The sequence below is a fragment of the Myotis daubentonii genome, chromosome 11, assembly GCF_963259705.1.
Source record: "Myotis daubentonii chromosome 11, mMyoDau2.1, whole genome shotgun sequence".
NCBI lineage: Eukaryota > Metazoa > Chordata > Mammalia > Chiroptera > Vespertilionidae > Myotis > Myotis daubentonii.
The window spans coordinates 44,041,089-44,059,581 of NC_081850.1; the positions used below are offsets into that span (position 1 = coordinate 44,041,089).

The 18,493-nt window shown below is 41.3% G+C and overlaps 1 protein-coding gene across 2 annotated transcripts in view; it reads right to left on the minus strand.

Moving 5' to 3' along the window:
• The window catches only part of GNA14 (G protein subunit alpha 14), a 143,031-nt gene that overhangs the window by 59,560 nt on the left and 64,978 nt on the right, over nucleotides 1–18,493 (minus strand). For both annotated transcript variants that reach the window (XM_059656969.1, XM_059656970.1), the window contains exon 2: nucleotides 2,477–2,661. In XM_059656969.1, the coding sequence (XP_059512952.1) occupies nucleotides 2,477–2,661 (185 nt within the window). The remainder of the gene's footprint in view (nucleotides 1–2,476; nucleotides 2,662–18,493) is intronic.

Below are 18,493 nucleotides of genomic sequence, written 5' to 3' on the forward strand. Positions count from 1 at the left end.
GCATGGAACAGACTGACGAAGGAAGGTGGGGCGGATGGGTGGGCAGAGATTAAGCAGAAAATTTACATGCATAAGACAATAGACAATAGTGTGACAAAGGACCGGGAGGGGCAGGTGTGGGGTGGAAGAGGTCAATGGGAAAAAAAGGGGGGGACATCTGTAATACTTTCAACATAATTTCAACAATAAAGATAATTTTAAAAAAAAAAAAAGAGAAAAGGAGAAAGTGGTAGAATGTCAAACCCCATAAAACCTTTTTGTTCAAAACATAAACTCAGAGTAGCACCAGAAGACCTTGAGGAAAAACAAAACAAAGCAAAAACCCAGAGACCTTGATTACTAAGTCTGATTGGGTTTTACAAACATGTTGCCAAGGTAAGCAGAACTGACATACACTTAAGCATTTTCTTCCCAATAGGTCTGTTTACAAATCCACCCCTAAATTCCAAGCTTGCCCCGGTCACCCTACTATGACCGAGAAACCAAATACATGTTAGAACAGAAAAATAAACAAACAAACAGAAAACTAAACCACAAGAATATTCCTGACATACCTCTTCTGATTCTAAATTTTCACAGATGGCCTAATTTTTAAATACCTAATGGCCTAATCTTTAAAAAAGAATGGGATAGGTTCAAAAGATAGAAAGCGTGTACTCAAAACCAATGTGCAAAAGAATCATCAGAGTCACTTCCAGAATCTCCCAATGGCTCGGCATGCACCTCTCACATTACTTGGCACCACATATAGTAAAGGCTAATCCCCCCTCAACACACACACTTTTCAGTATAACACTGTTGAAAGTTGAAGCTATAGACAAAATACATTCCTTCAAGACTGCAAGGAAATGGTGGTAGACATGAATTTACAGACACAGTGTAAAAGTAAGTCTAAGATTTGGTGCATGCTGTGTTTTTCTATGTAATCCAGTCACTGAGAAATAAAAAGTTTGGACTAATAGCTTTGAAAGTCTTTTAATAATCTATAATAATACAAGTGTAATATGCAAATTGACCGAATGACCAAACAGCAGAATTACCATCAGGATGACCACGCTATGACACACACTGGCGCCAGGCCAGCCAAGGCAGGTGCGACGCGATTGGTAAGGGGGCCTGGCATCGCCCCATGATCGCCCTGCAGAGGGAGGCCCAGGCCACCAGCCGGGGAAGCAATCAATGGGGAGGGGGTGGGCCTCCGTGATTGCGGAGCCCCGGTGAGTGGGGCCTCCCTCTGCTGGGCTATCGATGGCGGAGCCCCCGCGATTGATTGCCCCACAGAGGGAGGCCCAGGCTAGCCAAGCCATCGCACTCCACGCCTGTTGCCCACACTGGGAGGCGACTGGTGGCGGGGTGGGGGGGGGGAGAGAGAAGGAGGGCAGTGCAAGCAGCAGCGAGGGCGGGGCCAGCTGCCGGCAGCTGGGGGAAGGAAAGCCCCCATAGGCCCTGATCGCGGGCCAGGCCTAGGGACCTTTCTTTCCCAAGGGGTTCCAGATTGCAATAGGGTACAGGCTGGGCTGAGGGACCCCTCCCCTTACCCCCCCCCGGCACAAAGTTTGCCTCTCGTATATATATATGAAGCACATATGAACACAGGTGCCACCAGTTCATGAGAAAGCTGTCCTTGGGATCTATACTAAAGCCCACTCAATTCTGGCTTTTTAGCAGCTATATTTCTTTTTAATAGACCCCCAAGACTCATCTTAGAGTTTTTCTTTTTATCATCACATCATGTAGTAATTTGGTATGATTTTAAATAAACTCTATTTCTAATCCAGATCCCTAATGAACTCAGACATAGTATTGTCCAATGAATTTGCATTCCAATATACCACATAAAATGTTGTCTCCTCCTCCCATCATCCTGCCCTTTATTCCCCATGGTCTTACACAGATTTGTGTTTTAAATGACCAGTGGTGATATGAAAAAGCCAATGAGAGCTTGATACCAATACTGTATCAGGGCCCGCTGCTGGCTGGGATATAAGCATCACTCACATAAGCTATCATTTAACTCCCAAGAAGGGCTAGCTCCCAAAATAAACAAACAAAACCCACTGCTTTCTCTGAGTAGTTTACAGGGCCTTAGTGAAAATATTTCCTAAGACTGGGAATTCTTCAAAAAGTTGGCCCTTATAAACCCAAGGTCTCCATTGCTCCACTGAAAAACTAACTGGGTATCTTAGCTGAAGGAGAAAATGCATATGCCTTCCTGTTCTCAGTGCCTGAAATAAGCAAATTAAACAACTGCCCACATTTATGAATCCCCGCACAGGGGCAGCCCCACACTATTGCCGTGCTAGAACTCCAGCATAAAGAAGACCACAGGCATCACACGTCTCTGGAGTTTGAGCTCAAGAGCTTCATTTGGCCTCTCACCAAAACACCCAGTAAATCTTTTTGTTCAGAAACATCTGCTGACCGGAGTAGGAAAGCAAGCCGTCACAAACAGGGCAACGCCCCGCAAGTGCTGTACCTTATTCTGCTCACACAGGTACTGTATCCTCAGGGTGTCCATGGCTCTGATCATGGCTTGCATGGCGGTGAATATGTTCTGGTAAACCAGCTTCGTGAACCCCTTTCTGTCTTCATCGCTGTAACCAGACCCATGGATAATTCTCATCTGCTTGATAAAGGTGCTTTTGCCACTTTCACCAGTTCCTAGTGGACAAAACAAGAGAAAAACCCCGTCAGCAGTCTTTAAAAGGAACACATTGAGAAAGTCAGGACATCCTGGCCCGGTTGGTCCATATCATGATTAATGGGCTGACGGGGATGAACTTGGAAAAGGCTTGTTGAATGCTGATGTAGGGTAGTACCATCCTAAATCCTGGGCAGAGCAGTCTTTACCCTGTACTTTAGAAGGCTTTAAATCAATTGATCAATCAATTCATTCATCAATCAGTCTCTCTCTCTACCTACATACACACACACACACACACACACACACACAAATTTATAAGGACACGTGAGTATCTGTGTCACTTAAGAATAATCTTAAACATCAGCTCTCATGATTAACATTGTTTAGGCCCCAGGGAATTGCTGCCCCACATCCCTTCCCGTAAGTCCTCAGAGCTGTTCTAAATGAGATCGTTCCACCAGCAGGTGAGGGCATGAAGGGAGAGGGGTGGAGACGGGGGTCTCTCTGCAATGACAGCTGTGACTGGGACCATGGGGACCAGTAAAGTCAAACTGAGGATCTAAGTTGAGTTTCCTCTCTGGTTCTAAACAGAAACTCAAACCTTGGACCTTGAGTATAATCATTTATTCTGTTTCAAGTATAAGAAACAAGAAATATGACTTTTAGAATGAAAAGTATTGGTGGCTGGAGGATTGGGTGACTTAGCTTTTACAACCCACCTAATTATGCCTTAGAATATATGGTTTGGGTCGGTAGCACAGGTCCACTCTACTCTGTTTGTCTTTTTTATGAGGACTTTCTCCTCCACTCCCCCACAAAAGCAACATGATGGTGGGGGCTCCTCCAGGGCCTGAAAAACTGCAGAGAGGGAGGCAATGTGAGCCCGCAACCTGGGAGCAGCTTTTGATTGGTGACCCCTGCTGTCAGCTTACGAAGGGCCTCATGAAGAGGCCACAAGGAGAATGGGGGAGGTAAAGATGGGGGTAAGAGGACCACAGCCCAGAAGGATTTTTGCTGTTAAACACAGATGAGGAAAAGAATATGATTACAATTTTGTTTCTAGATTCTGTTCCAAATATAAATAAGGCGAATGGCTCGTCTCCATTTACTTTTTGCTTCATGGTTTTTGTATTTGCAGGGGAAAAGAACAATGGTTGTAAGTACTTGTAAGATTTCACGAAGAGCCTGCTCCATTTGACATTCTTGCTTAGCGTCATCCTACCGCACTGTCCTCTTCAATAAAATCAGCAAGTTAGTCCTGGCTGGTGCAATGTGCTTCTCAGGTAAGACTGGGCTACTCTCCTGAGTCTCTCGCTATAAAGCTCTGCCCAGGATCCTCTGGTCCCCCAGCCTCTTCAACTGATTTCCTATTCCAGAGTAGAGGCTCAATAAGCGATTAAGCTGAACACACACAGCTTGCTACTCTGTGTGGTTGGCATATACCCATAAAGTGTGACTATTTTAGGTAAAGCTCACCTCCACCAGCTCCCTGCTCTCTGTGGGTGACGGGTGTGCACCTTTGGCCTGGCAGGCCTAGGGCTGGCCTAGAAGACGCTTGCTCTTGGCATCGGTGTTTCCCCAAACTCTGTCAATTGTGATGTCTACCATATTCATATACCACCTTTATGGTTATTTAACATTTTTGCATTTTTTATTGTTTTATTGCTTAAAGTATTATAAAGGGTATTACATATGTCTCCTTTTTCCCCCCGCCCTTGACAATCCCCTGGCCTCCCCTACCCCCCAGTGTCTTATGTCCATTGGTTATGCTTATATGCATGCATGTAAGTCCTTCAGTTGATCTCTCACCCCCGCTTCTGCCCCCCTACTCTCCCGGCCTTCCCGCCTCAAACAGATTGTCAAACTGCATTTTTTATTTAAATAAGCTTTTATGAAGGGAGACATGCATGTCATAAATGAAAAGCCAGTTATCACATGCCATGACTAATCAAATTAAATATATTATTAATAGGTAAATAAGACTTCAGTGAAATTCCAACTAAACACATCTTGTCTAGCACCAGTGATGTAGGTGTCATAGTTTGGAAAGCGGTACACACAAATTAGTGTCCTCATTACATGGAATTTCCCCTTCTACATCCCATCCATAAAGGAACTTCCCCTGGAGGCTTCTTCAATCTAACTACGTTCTCACCCAGAAAAAACTGAGGGTTGAAACTCATGTCATTGTAAAAGGGCCAACAAAATGTCTTCACACTCAAATTCTAAACTCGTTCTGAAATTTGAGAAAGCAATATGACAGCTTAATTTTAAATACACAGAAAGGCTCATGAAAAAAAAAAAAGCTGCTTTTTTTTTTTTTTTTAGGAGGCAGGAGGGAACAGAGGCCAAAGCAAAATAAATCCTTTCCAAGTGATAGCCCAAGGACATCTAAACAAAAAGCCAATTGTTCTCAAGTTTACCTACAATCTTCAGTAAAGCCCGTCTCCCTGAGGCCCAAGGCCAATAGCTGAGAAGGCTTCTGAGATGGGCAGAGCCATCTTCAGTGGCGGGGGATGTGTTCTAACATCTGCGAGAAGTCACTGTTTTCTAGCTCAGTGTTACAGAGTATAAGCAGAACAAAATGTAAATCCGAATAAAAATAAGAACACAATTCCGGACATTGGTCACGTGGCCTAAATGATCTGTGAGACCAGTGGGCTTAGAAGAGGTCTGGACACACTGAGGTGGCCCACAAGCCAGGATCCTATTTCTCTTGTTCCCTGGAATCGATGGAGCCTGAAACAACACACAGCAGAAACCTAATACATATTTGTGAATGGATATTTGTTGACTAAGATGACCAGAATGATTACTGTTTTGGAAAGCAATAGGATGAGTGGGCCTTCTTGGCTCAGGGGAGGCCCAGCATTGATTGGATAAATCTGAGCATACAAAGCTACCTCACCCAGAAGCAGGCACCCTGCCACCTGCCCTTTCTGATAACACTTAGGACCCAGTGCCAGCCCCTGGGGAGGCAGGCTCCGGTTCCATATCAGGGTTTCCTGGGAGTGGAGATAGATGAATTAATTCCTTATGAAATCTTTAAGCTGGAGGGCTGAGAGGGATTTTGCTCAGCTCCTTCTAACTTCAGCTGATGCTGGGCAGCAGCCACCCCACATAGTGAGAGCTTCTGCACTGTGAGTGCTGCAATCTTGGAACTTGTTATTCTAGAGATACTGATTTACAAGAGAATCTGGCCAACATTGGGGAAAATTCCAAGTGATTCACTGCTGCCATGGTCGGAATGTTTGTGTTCCCCACACCCCCAAATTCAACCTAATGAATTGAAAACCTAATACCCAAAGTGATGGTACTAAGGGCCTTTGGGTGGTGATTAGGTCATAAGGGTGGAACCCTCATGAATGGGATTAGTGCCCTTATGAAAGAGAACCCAGAGAGCTCCCTTGCCCCTTCCATCATGTGACCATACAAGGAAAAGTCTGCAATGTGGAAGGAAGTGCTCATCAGAATCCAACCTTGATGGCACCTGACCTTCAACTTCCAGCTTCCAGAATGTGAGAAATAATTTTCTGCTGTTTTTTCTCCCAGTCTGGAGGTTAGAAGTTGGGAGTCAGGTGCCACCAAGGTTGAGTTCTGATGAATAACCAGCCTGTGGTGTTTTGTTATTCCAGCTGGATGGGTAAGATACCTACATAAGTACAATCCAATGGAGGGAGGGATACTCAATAAAAATGCAGATTCTTGGCTCCTCCTCAGTTCAAGCCTGACTGGTCCTTGCAGGAGCTGGGGAATATGAATTGTAACCAGCACTCCAGAGTTTTTTGTTTGTTTGTTGATTGATTGATTGATTTTAGAGAGGAAGAGACAAGGGAGGGAGGTAGAAATATCAATGAGAGAAACATCAATCAGCTGCCTCCTGCATGCCCCCTACTGGGAATTGAGCCTATAGCTCAGGCATGTGCCCTGACTGGGTATTGAACTGGCAACCTCTTGGTGTATGGAACTCTGCTCACCCAACTGGGCCACACCAGCCAGGGCACTCCGGGGGTTTTGATGCACCCAGTTCACGGATTGGTTAGGAAGCACTTCTCCAGGGCTCTTCTGAGGGGAACATCTGCTAATAAAATTTACCTGGGACTGAAATGCTCAAGGTTTTACATCATGTTCAGTTTAGCTGATGGGTTTTTATACCAAGTTCCAATTTCATTTCTGCATGAATAAAATATCCCCATGTGAGCTCTGTTTTTCCAGAGGAAAAACATTTCTAAATCTCCATAATGATTTACTTATTCCAGCCAGCCCTGCTTCTGCCCAGCTCCTATGTCACATCACAACCATACCACCTTCCCCAGCTTCTGTGGTTGCAAACAGAGGAGGTGCTATTTTTTTACCATAAAAGAAGTAGCAATATCCTAGGCAACTCAGAACTGTAAACAACTGAAGACAGGATTCACGGCTGCTCTCTCAACAAAAGCGATGACTACAAAGCTTTTGAACAAGGAGAGAAAGCTGAAAAATTGAAAAATTAAGTGATGAGGCTCAACAAACAGTATGAGATTTTTTTTAAAAAAAGTAATAAAATAATGGAGCAAAATTCAAAAGATGCTGTCTTATATTTGATAATCTACTTGTTTCATTAACCTGCACAATCATCTTTATTGACTAACCAATAACAGTGGCAATTCCAAGTATTTCCCTCCACTTTCTGCAATCTTTGGGCATTATTGGATTTTATTTGGACCTTATTGATCAATAAATTATTTTCAAGTCCAAAGTTAATTTCTGATATCAGGCAAAGCCAAAAGGTTAAGCTGACATATAAGTTCCTGTACCAGACAAAGCCAAAAGGTCATGTTAATATTTTATCACAAAGAATTTTTAAAATATCTATTTTGTATTGATTTCAGAGAGGAAGGGAAAGGAAGAGAGAGAAACATCAATGATGAGAGAGAATCATCGATCAGCTGCCTCCTGCCAGTCCCCTACTGGGTATTGAGTCCACAGCCCAACCTGGGTATGTGCCCTGACCAGGAATCGAACTGTGACCTCTGGTTCATAGGTCAACACTCAACCATTGAGCCACACTGGCCAGCACAAAGGATTTTTGAATAACTGTTTTTCTATTTGGAAAACACAAAATAATGTATTTCTCATATTTTCCATAAGTGTATTTAAAAGTTCAAATGCAAGACAAGGCTAATTTTTACTCTAAATTAATTTGAGCTATTACCTATACAATCAAATATTCTGTAACTTGCTATAAATGTGATATTCTTTAAAAATCCAATACAAATATTTAGCTGAGTGCTAACTACTAGCTGCTTTATATCAGGAAGCAGTTGTCATTGACTGATATGCAACTCTTCTATATAGTCACATCACCCAGAGATTTTTGTTATTTGCTAAACATTACAACTGAGTCTTCCATAAAGAATTACACAAGTTTGCTCATTCTATGTCAATAGCTCATCTGTATAAGAGTCTAGAAAAGTAGCAAAATATACAGAATCTTAAGACTCAAGTACTTGTTAGTGACAAAACTTTATTTTGGAAAAAGTCTTGAACATCAATTACTTTTCCTTTAAAATGAATAAGCCACACAAAGGATAGGAAAAAACTATTTCAATAAGCTCTCTGGCTTATGGCTAAAATATTAGTGATTCCTTGAGAAGTACAATTCATCTTACTTGTAAGGAAGGTCACAAGATCACTTTCTGCTCTCCGACTCTGACTTATACGTATTTTACTTTCCGAAAAGACAATAGTAAGCATTTTCATAAATGGTTCCAGAATCTTCCACAGCTCACTACTCCTAAAAATGAGTATTTCACCCATTCTTACAGAAGTGTGCAACAAGAAATCAAAACACCAGGGCACGAGCAAGACTTTGGCCTCTCAAACTTTGAAAGAATATGAGGAGTAATATAGCCTAGAATGGTTAACACAAGAATGAGTCTAAAGTCAGAACTTGTTCTTATTCTAGTTATGATTGTCCAACTGTTTGATTTTGTTCATGTGGAGAAAGTGGAGAAAGACTAATAAACAAATAAAAAATTCCTTATGGGGAAAGAAAGCAGTTCTAAAAAGAGGCAATGGACTTAAAATCCTTAAGCCTCAGTAAGTGCAGGCAAGGAGAAGAGGTACCATTTGACACATTAAAGCATTTTGCTGAAACACAAGCAAGTACCTGGCCCACTCTTCTCTCCATCCTCTCCCTTTCCCAAAGATAAATTGAAAGGAAAACAGATGCTAAGCAAAAGTAGCTACTAGTGCAATTAAATGTAGGCTCAGGTTAAGAATGAAAGTATGGGGATTCCAAACTGTAGGGTTTTAAAAATACAATGCACTGTCATCCACCCACTCTGGATAGTTAAAAAATTATTCTCCTGAAGTCCTTCTCATGATTCTGACAGAATATGAAATGAGTTTTACTCATATGTAAGTAGACATACAAATAGGTATATGGTGTTTTTCAGCCCACAGTTGTAACCAAAATATGTGACTTTACCCTTGAAAAGTCCAGTTTAAGTAACAGCAAGATATTGGCAAGGTTACACCAACCACTTAACATTCAAGCCATGTGATCTTTGCTTTCCTTCCTGTGCCTCAGTAGGCCTGCTGGTCAATTCATCACACAGCTCCATCATCGCTTTTTCCACGAATCCCCCTGAATTCCCAGGTAGAAGACTCATTCTCTTCTCCCTGTTACTACCAGATCTTTACATACCATTATTATTACACTAGAGGCCCGATGCACGAAATTAGTGCAAGAGTAGGCCTTCGCAGCCGTGGCTGCCTCGATTCCTCCCTCGCAGCCACGGCAGCTGTCTCAATCACAGCCCCAGCTTCGTCCTGAAAGGACGTCCAGAAGGACGTCCGGTCTAATCAGCATATTATGCTTTTATTATTATAGATTTTGTCATAATGTCTATATGTCTTCTCACTAGTCTGTGATTTCCCTTAGATCAGGAACTCTCTTCTCTACCTTGAACCCCAGCACTGTGGGCAACACCTGTCACAGAGCAGGTGCTCAATACATGTCTGAATATTGGAAGAATTTCCTGATATCACTTTCCTTAGCATGCCTCATCTAATCACCACCATATGGATTGGAATCTTTCCTACCATATCAATTCAGGGGGAGCCTTTTCCAAAGTAAATGAAATATATTCTCCTCTCAACCCCAAAATCAACAAACAAGTTTATGCCTACTCAACCCTTGAGTTTTCATCAAATGGTCTTCATTATAGCTTCATCCACTGAGAGAAATTTCTATTCTGTTGTACAACTGTGGATCACTAAGTTCACAATCCAATGCAGGATGTGCTTGTTCATTCTAATCATTATTTACTGAGCATATTACAAGTGCCTAGGTTGGGCACTGGTTCTGGGCACACATCTTCACCCACGTGGGGAGGCGCAACTCCCTGTTTCCTTTCCTCCAGGCCAAGATCCCTTTGAACCTCAGTCTCCCCAGAACCATGAGCTTCAGAATGACTAAGACCCAAGGCTTTGGGTAAGAATTTTTCAACATGTCTCTTACAGATACCAAAAAGAGTTCCTTAAATATATATATATTTAATTTCCAAGAAACGATCTCATGATTGATGACTAATAGTAATGTCCAGCCCTATTCATCAAGTTCGTTCGTTCTCTCTCTCTCTCTCTCTCTCTCTCTCTCTCTCTCTCTCTCTGTGTGTGTGTGTGTGTGTGTGTGTGTGTGTGTGTGTGTGTGTGTGTGGCTGGACTCCTCTCTGCAGGGTGGATTAAATGAGTAGTCTGACGATATCCTCCAGTTGCCCAGGACCAGCCCTAGTTTAAACCTGTTGTCTTCAGATAACTAATAGTATCTTTTTTTATTCTCAAAAGTGTTCTGCTTTGGCTGATAAGTATATTGTCACCCTCAGTGTAACTGCCTAATTGGGGTTGGGAGAGACTTGACAGCCTCCTCTGGCCTTACAACTCTAATTTACCACTTAAACATACAGGCCAAGATAAGAAAACCCATAACCTCAAAGTTAACAAGAAACCCAGCTTTTCAGTAAGACAATTATGGGAGTTGCTAAGATGTTTCTTCTGTTGGGAGGATGTACTTCTGACCTCACTATAAAACCAGCTGAAAACAGAAACCGACTAGCTGCTGTTACTGGCAGTGGGAGAATGCATGCAAAAGAGGTCATTCAACTAAAAGAAATCTGGGTATGAGATAGCTATTATCTCTATTAATTACATCTCCAGTGACCTACTTATGTGGAAAAAACCTCCCACCAAAGCCAATTTGATGTCTCTTCTAAGGCTGTAATGAAACATATATAAGAAATTGTTGTCTTAAGAAAGAGATACAAATAAGCTCTCTCTTTTGATGTAATAAAGCACGTCGACTGTAATTGAAAAATAAGAAGATTTGTCCTAGCCGGTTTGGCTCCGTGGATAGAGCATTGGCCTGTAGACTGAAGGATCCTGGGTTCGATTCCGGTCAAGGACACATGCCTGGGGTTGTGGGCTCAATCCTCAGTAAGAGGTGTACAGGAGGCAGCCGATCAATGATTCTTTCTCATCACTGATGTCTCTCTCTCTCTCTCTCTCTCTCTCTCTCTCTCTCTCTCTCTCTCTCTCTCTCTCTCTCCCCTCTCCCTTCCTCTCTGAAATCAATAAAAGTATATTTTAAAAAATAAAAATATTTTGAAAAAAAAATAAAGTGACTTTTTTAGGAGTGAATGTGGGTGAGCAATTAAGTTTCTGCATCAGCATGGCCACAGGAGTTTAATTTAATCAGCAACAGCCCCAGAAAGTTGGGCTCAGGGACCCCATTCCCATTTTATTTGGCCAGTATAATGTTCAGCATTTTTATTTTTAATTGGAATTTGCTGATTTGCTGATTCCACACAAATCCTCCCAATTCTCCCGCTAGCCCCCACTGTCTTATACTAGGTCCAGTCACACACTGTGGTACCTGCTGGCAACATGGCTTTGCCAGCCCTGAACTCCATGATTCCTAGGACCCCATGGCCCTGAAACGGGCCCTCCCCCTCCAGCTAGGGCCATCACTTTACTCCATTTCACCCCAAATACCCTTACCCGACAATTCTGAGCCAACCATTTCCCCTTATTAATCAGTTATCTTGTAATTATCCTCAGTTCAGCTTTTGTCTCCCCCATGACAACATTAAAAATAGCCTTTAAAAAATAGCTTTGTATTTTCTATCCTCCCACAGCACCTAGTCTAACAATCTGCACAGAACAGACATACAAATGTGTGCGGGCTAAAAGCAAAAGAGCCCGTGAGACAACATCCTGTGATTATTCCCATTTTCAAGGGCTGGACACAGTGCTGCCCCCATGTTGGACAAAGGAGTTCAAACCCATGCTGGCTCGCTCATCTTTCTCCACTCCAATGGCAGTGAAGCCACGGGGCCACGGAAACATGACCACTCGCAGTGCTTGTCCTCTCCCAGCTTTGAGACCAGGCTCCAGGTGCCTGAGAGCCAGAATTTCACTGCCCAATGGCCCCACGTTGGGCCCTTCCCCAATCTATGCTCTTGAGGGAGAACATCCCATCGGTGTGCACATCCCTAGGCCTGAAGGGCACTAAAGACACAGATGTGTGTGAGGGGTGTGGACAGAACATGGACGTGTTGGCCTGAGTGCATGTCATTGTGGGTGAGAGGTGGTGGTGACAAGGGGACACCAGCCAGGGGCTTCCGTCTGTCTTCCTGCCAGTGCCCTGGCTTTAAGTGCCTCTCTGGCTCAATACACACTGAGAGTTAAAGAGATCAATCTCAGTAACAAAATGTTCTTATTTCTCACTTTGACCCAGGACATGTCTTCCTAGCTTTGGTATATTTTGGTATAGATCTACCCAGCAGAGAAACATCTGACTTTTAGTTATTTGCTGAAAGGATGACAGACTAAAACAGAGAGGACCTATTTTCACCCACGGTCTTTAAGAACTGGAGAAAACTTTAAAAGCACAGAAGAATGGTACACGTAATTGGCCACATATGCAAAGATCCTTCTGAGTTAGCCAGTGTTTCTGGACCCAGGACAATTTGGAGTGATGTCATGTAATCGCATTCAATCCATTTCCACTCTGAAAAACCATCATCACAGTGCACATCTAGGTTCCAAACACATGCATTATCATAAAATGCATTTAAGTTAGGCACTACAGTGTGAAATCAATTTGATGAAACTACTTAAAATGCATTTAAAATATTTTCAAAGTAGCCATTGAATCACACTTTATATATTCTCTTCTAATCCAACTATTATGTACACTTTGAAAGCCAAACAAAAGCTAATGGGAGATGGAAATGAGATGGCCTTGGCAGGGTTTTGCCGAAGTCTGATAGTCCACAGGAGAAACAAGATTGGTTATGGTCTACAGTGTGCTGATATAATGGTCACTTCCACATTCATTCTCATACACTGGAAATTTAGTTACATTAGGTCTCGGGATCAGATTTGAGATTTTCTCTTTCCGATTATGATAGTGTGGGTCTAATTCCTGCTTTACACCCTGCAGGGAAGTGAAAAGTCATTTCTGATTTCCCTGATTAAGGCAGTAAATCTTTCCCTGCAGTCTGCTTAGTCCTCCCCTGCCCACCCCAACACATGTGGATGAATTTTTTCCCATTATAGACTTAGGGGGGAAAGAGAACCTCTTTGGCAGATGAGCTAAGAATTTTCATTATACTTTATGCAGAACCTAATGCGCCTGCAAATAAGCAGAACCCAGATCAGGAATCCTTGGCTGATGCTCTTTGACACAGTTTGATGTATCTTCTCTAGCTGTTCTTTCCCTCCTAGTTCTTATTTCAAATTCTGAATCTCCTCGAATTCCTGAAGGATTCAATTTCCACCCGTCTGCTGATATTTACAATCAAAACTCTGTCCTGCAGATAAGCAGGTTCTTTAACTTTCCGCATGTGGACTGTGATATCTGGCCCTATGTCCACCCAGCCTGCCCCCTTCCTCCATGCAGTGTATGCGTAGACAGAAGACTAGTCAGGAGACTAGAACAACTGGGATCTCATCATAGACACACACACACACACACACTTTCAAGTGACCCCAAATCTCTAGGCCAGTGGTCGGCAAACTCATTAGTCAACAGAGCCAAATATCAACAGTACACCGATTGAAATTTCTTTTGAGAGCCAAATTTTTTAAACTTAAACTATATACGCAGGTACATTGCTATTAACTTAATTAGGGTACTCCTAAGCTGGCCTTTGCGAAAAACGTCCTCAATCTGATTGAGGTACGTCCGCTGAGGTCGACCCCTTCCAACTCTCCCATCCACACTCGTCTTGTATACTTGTTTCATCTATCTCCTTTCTGAAAACCGACTTCTGCACATGGGCCATGAAGTTTCAATTGCACTGCACGTGTGCGCCTGCACGTGGTATTTTGTGGAAGAGCCACACTCAAGGGGCCAAAGAGCCGCATGTGGCTGGCGAGCCGCGGTTTGCCGACCACTGGTCTAGGCCATCAGATACTGAAGCTCCTTCCTGACTGAAGCTGAAGCCCTCTTTCATGGACACGCCCTGTGCCTAAAGTCTGGTCAATTCCAGCCCCATGGGAGAGACTGCAGTGAAAATGGAGGGAAAGGACTATTCTCTTGGATCTGAACAGCATCTTTGGGAAAACAAGAAACAATAATAAAATGGGGTTATGGTGTGTGCTCTGTTTTTCTTTAAAAAAAAAATCCTTTTCATTGTCTCGGCTTATCTGGTAGAATATAGCTGCAGCAATTTGGGAGTGACAATCTTTGCAATACAGCCTTAGTATAAACAACGCCACACAAGCAGTCAGTTATTTCCAAAAAGTTCTAAAATAAAATAGAAAGAACCTATGCTATCCAGATTCTGGGAGATTATTTCTTTACATGTTTGTTTTGGGGGACTTATTCTGGTGGGGAGTTAGTAGTGAAAAGTGAAGGCCATGTGTCAGCTTGGAGAGACTGAGAGATGAGCAAATCTCCCATTTCCATAGTGATGATGTGGCCTGCTGCAAAGCAAGTCCCAAGAAAAGAGGCCTAGCAAAATCCCAAACTAGCTTTATGAAAGCTAACAATTCTCATTCATCGTTCATAGGAGCTGCATAATATTTATCATTGATGAAATGGTGCAATCTCAATTATTAGTCCTGCTCTGTTTCTCTCCCTCCAAACCAATTTTGGATACAGCAAGACCACTTAACTATGTACTTCTAAGACAATGCAAGAGACAGGGAGAGAGTAAGGCAAGAATTATTTACTGAGAAACTGTGTGCCAGCGACCACACCTCCCACTTTCATTAATGGCATCTCAATAAGTAGTGTTGGGACTAGATTTTAACTGTATAGAAGGGGAAAAAAAGCAAATCTGTATGGCAGGTCAAAATTAATCCTAGATGAGTTAAAGATTTACATGCAAAATAATGAAATGATCCATATACTTCAAGAAAGTAAAAACTGCATTGGGAAATTTCAGGTTATTTTAATATAACAAGATGTAAACTATACCATTAAAAATATGAAAAAACAAAGATCTAGCTTGGTAAAAAAACAACAACCCATTCTAACAAAGAATTTATATTTTTCATTTTAAGAGCTATTGCAAATAGATTTTAAAAATACATCAATAGAAAAGAAATCACGTAAAGTACAAAAAGCCAATTCACACACAAAAATACAAGTTGGCATAGGGAAAATATCTGGCCTCACTATAATTAAAAATCACAAATTAAAAGATGAGATATTATATTTTTTCCATGAGAGGAGCAAAACTGACAAATTCCAGTGTTGGTGGGAATATTAGAAAACAGAGAACCATTCCAATTTATTCCTGCTGTACACAGCAGTAGGAAGGATAATATGACAGCTTGTATCAACATCATTCAAAATGTGATTATGTCATCCAGAAATTCCAATTCTAGGATATGTAACCTAAAGAAATCGTTGGATTTCAGGTGGCTGAAGACGTATGTAATGGGATAGTGATCACAAGTGTTACACATAAGAAGAAAAAAAAAGTAAAATTAAATGCACCATAAACTCAATTTACTTATGTTGACTTTATACATAAAAATATTATATGGCCAAGAAAATTGATGCAAATGAGTACTTACTGACATGGAATGATGTTTCTACTACAGTTAGTACATGAGAAAGTCATGCATAAAACCCAGCTTGCCAGGAGGGATTATGTTAAATATTAAGAAGACTCTCTGTGCTCAAATTCTTGGTCTGCCACTCATTTGATGTCTACCCTTGAATCTCAATGGCCTCCTCCGGAAAACGGGAATGATTATAATATAAGCACTTAGGCCAGTGCTTAGCCCATAGTAAACACGCAATAAGTGTTAGTGTTACTTTTACGTGAAAGTGATCTGGATTGCTTTTATGCCTGCATACGCATACAAATAGGCATACACACACACACACACACACACACACCTATACACACACTTTTAAGTTATAGTCACAAATGTTAATAATAGTAATCACTGGGTAGTAGGGACAGAGTGTTTATTTTATTAATTATGCATAAATAGGTAAACAAAATTTTATGCCCATTTGGTTATGAGCATATCATGCCTATTAGTTGTCAAAGCTTAAAACTAAGAGTTTTTGCTAAAATTTTTTAAAGCTTTAGTATGAGTTTTACTGTCACACAGAGCAGAGATACAGTCTGTCCTACTTCCTCCCTAGTCTCGGTGTCAGGGCTTCATATCCTGTGGGCTATTCTAATACTAAAGTTATCCATTTCATGTGAATTCTAAAATGACATTAACTATTAATACTCTACTGACAAAAATTCAGGTCCCAAAGAAAATTGTGTCAAAACATTCTCCCACGAGACTTTTGGCTGCAAGGTCTATGTTTACAAAATGAAGAACTGTGTTATTTTCCCTTCTAAATCTGAAAACTATAAGCATCCTGCTTTAAATCCTCACAGACATGGAGCTTATTACCCTGTGCTGGTAGCCACACTGGGATCTCATTTACATGTTGGCAATTAAAGATACAATCTTATGCTTGAATTACATATTTTTGTGGCTGACTTTCTTAAAAAATGGAAATGTGAAAGCGATACTTTTTATCCATCTGACTGGCAAAAATTAAAGTCAGATAATAATAAAATGTTGGTGAATGTGTGGAGAAGTTGAAATGTTCATGCATTGCTGTTGGGAATAATAAATTAGTACAGATGCTTTGGCAAGACTTTAGTAGTAGTTTTTAGAATAAAAATATGCATATTCTAGGTTGGTATTATGTGACACTATGGCATTATTATTTAATTTTCTTAGGCATGATCATTGCACTGTGGTTATATAAGAGAATTACCTTGTTATTAGAAGATCAATGATGGAATATTTAGGACCAAGGTCTAAAACTTTAAAAGATTTAGTTTTAAAAAAATTAATTGCACATATATGTAGGTAGGTGTGTGTGTATATACATATGTATGTGTGTGTGTATGTATGTATGTATGTGTGTATATATATATATATATATATATATATATATATATATATATATATATATATATATGCCTGTCTATCTTCTTATCTATCTATGGAGGGCGAGAATGCTATAGATTGAGTATTTGTGCACTCCTCTCCCCAATTCATATATTGAAACCTAATCTCCAAGGTAATTAGTATTAGGCGGTAGAGCCTTTGGAAGGTGCTTAGGTCATGAGGAGTGCCCTCATAGAGAACTAGAGAGCTTGATTCCCCCTTCAGCCATGTGAGGACACAGTGAGAAGACAGCTGTCTATGAACCAGGAAGCAGGCACTCACCAGACACAAAATCTTCTGGCACCTTGATCTTGGACTTTCTAGCCTCCAGAACAGTGAGAAACAAATGTGTTGTTCATAAGCCACCCCGTCTATGGTATTCTGTTATAGCAGCCCAATCAGACAGAGAGAGGGGGAAAGGAGTGGAAAGGGGGAACAGAGAGAGAATATGGTGGAATGAAATAATTGGATAATTTAGGTAAATGGAATGCACATGCTTATTGTACACTCTTTCAACTGTCCTACAGGCTTCAAAATTTCAAAACAAAAGAGTTGGAAAAAATGTGCAGAGACATGTACCACTGCATTAGCATCTGTATCTGCAAAGAACTGAAAATTGCCCAAATGGCCAAACAAATGTATAATTGGTGAACAAAAATATTGAAAAGGCATGTACTGAATCTGAGTATAGGTACATAGATGGATCTTATAAAGCAGTGCTGAATGAAAGGTAAATAAATGAAAGCAGGCTGCCAAATGAGTCTTCTATCCTATTTATTTAAACGTCCTTTTTTAAGCCCACACAAAATGTGTTGTTTCATAGTTGCTATGAAAGCATTGAAAGGAGAATGGGCTGAAAGAAATCATGCTAGATACATCAGGTGGATGCTAATGGGTGGGGTGGGGTGGGGGGATCATGAGGGACATGATGAAGCTCACAGATAATACAGGGTGGGGCAAAAGTAGGTTTACGGTTGTTCGTGTGGAAAATAATACAATAATTAAGTAACTAATAATACAAGAATAAACTCTGTATTTTGTGTACTCACAGCTGTAAAATGATGATGATGATGAAAGCAATAATTCTGAGCAACACATGTGGAACAGGTTTTTGTTTATTTATTTTTTCACTTAATAGATCAAATGCTTTAGAAAGGAGTCAAATGGATTCATTATAAAAGTGAATCATTCCGGGCCACCACCAAGGTATCACATTGCATCTCCATTTGTGTGCTAGCCAATCCCAGGAAACTGAGCCTTCCTCTTCTTCGCAGCCCAGGCCAGTCACAACTGTGTGCTCTGAGTTCTCCCCCTTCTTTCTCCTCACCAAGCCCAGGCTCCCCAAATCAGAAGCTGGCTTGAAAATTGCCTTGTAAG